Source organism: Triticum urartu, chromosome 7A (assembly GCF_056163025.1).
Source record: "Triticum urartu cultivar PI428250 chromosome 7A, HENAU_Tu73, whole genome shotgun sequence".
In the NCBI taxonomy this organism is placed as follows: Eukaryota; Viridiplantae; Streptophyta; class Magnoliopsida; order Poales; family Poaceae; genus Triticum; species Triticum urartu.
The window spans coordinates 606,356,867-606,357,934 of record NC_141879.1 but is presented as its reverse complement, the minus strand read 5'-3'; the positions used below and the strand labels follow the sequence as shown (position 1 = coordinate 606,357,934).

Genomic DNA, 1,068 nt, shown 5'->3' with positions numbered 1-1,068 from the left:
GTCCATCATTTCATAATCATTTGAACTAAATAACATTCAAATATTGTTCAGCTTCAAAATTGCAATGAAGTAGGGCAGATGGCTACGGATAGCATGCCGGCCTAGGGCCCATCTCGCAAGACATTCCAGAAACGTTTTCAACAATACGTGGCAAAGAAGTTCAGATGCGGTAGAGGCGACGACGTTGTCACTGGAGCATACAACATGCCGGTAGCGAGGTCAGCCAGACCGAGTGCGGCGCCATCGTACAGACCGAGCGAGGCACGTACGAGCCATGGGCAGTGCGGGGAGGGTCCGAGTACTAGAACGACATTGCCACGACATGACTCATCTCTGCCACTGCATCGCTCTTCTTCGATGCAGCTTCGTCAGGGGCAGACATCTCAGGACCATGGCACAAGCTTGGATTCGATGCCCGAGCAGTTTCTTTCCCCTAACCCATATGCGTACACAGGATATGATGCATACACCCAAGGTGAGGGATCTCAGCCGTATCTCTCCACACAAGGGATCCCCATGCCCGAGGAGACTCGTGTACCAGATTTAAACCAGCACCACGTACAATGGCCAGACAGTATAGGAGAGGGATCTGATCAGGTAGTCATGTTTACATTTCAATGCATTTACAATGATATCATATATTATCCTCTAACAGTTTGTTTACAATGTTTCTATGTGCAGGACATACCTGATGTTAATTGGGGCGATGAGAACACCCAACGTGGCGTTAACACAGGCCTTCGGGGAGCATCACATGATCATGGCGCCAACACAGGCCTCCAGGGAGCATCACATGATCATGGCGACACGGTTACATCATTAGTTACAGAGTTCTTCGGAGGGGACATTATTGGCCCATCTTTTATCCCCGCGGAGTCACAACCATACGCCTACAATTACGCTTCAGGTTCGCAACAAGGATTCGCAACTCCACCACCTACGCAGAACTCGCAGACACATGAAGCCGAATTGGAGTACGGTCGCGGTCTTCGTGTAACTCGGCCACCTAATCGCTTGTCGCCTTCCGGTCGTAAGGAAAGGGCAGGTGGTCGTCGTAAAGTAGGGTGA

The 1,068-nt window shown here is 50.4% G+C and overlaps 1 protein-coding gene across 1 annotated transcript; it reads left to right on the top strand.

Moving 5' to 3' along the window:
• The first annotated feature begins 204 nt into the window (after nucleotides 1–204).
• On the top strand, nucleotides 205–1,068 carry LOC147960647 (uncharacterized). The gene is made up of 2 exons (XM_087537252.1): nucleotides 205–597; nucleotides 682–1,068. Exons 1-2 carry the CDS (start codon nucleotides 205–207, stop codon nucleotides 1,066–1,068), a joined length of 780 nt encoding a protein of 259 aa, XP_087393378.1.

Coding starts and splice junctions, on each gene's coding strand:
- LOC147960647 (XM_087537252.1), top strand. CDS start 205: ATGCCGGTAGCGAGGTCAGCCAGACCGAGTGCGGCGCCATCGTACAGA. Junction 598..681: donor TAGGAGAGGGATCTGATCAG/GTAGTCATGTTT, acceptor TTCTATGTGCAG/GACATACCTGATGTTAATTG.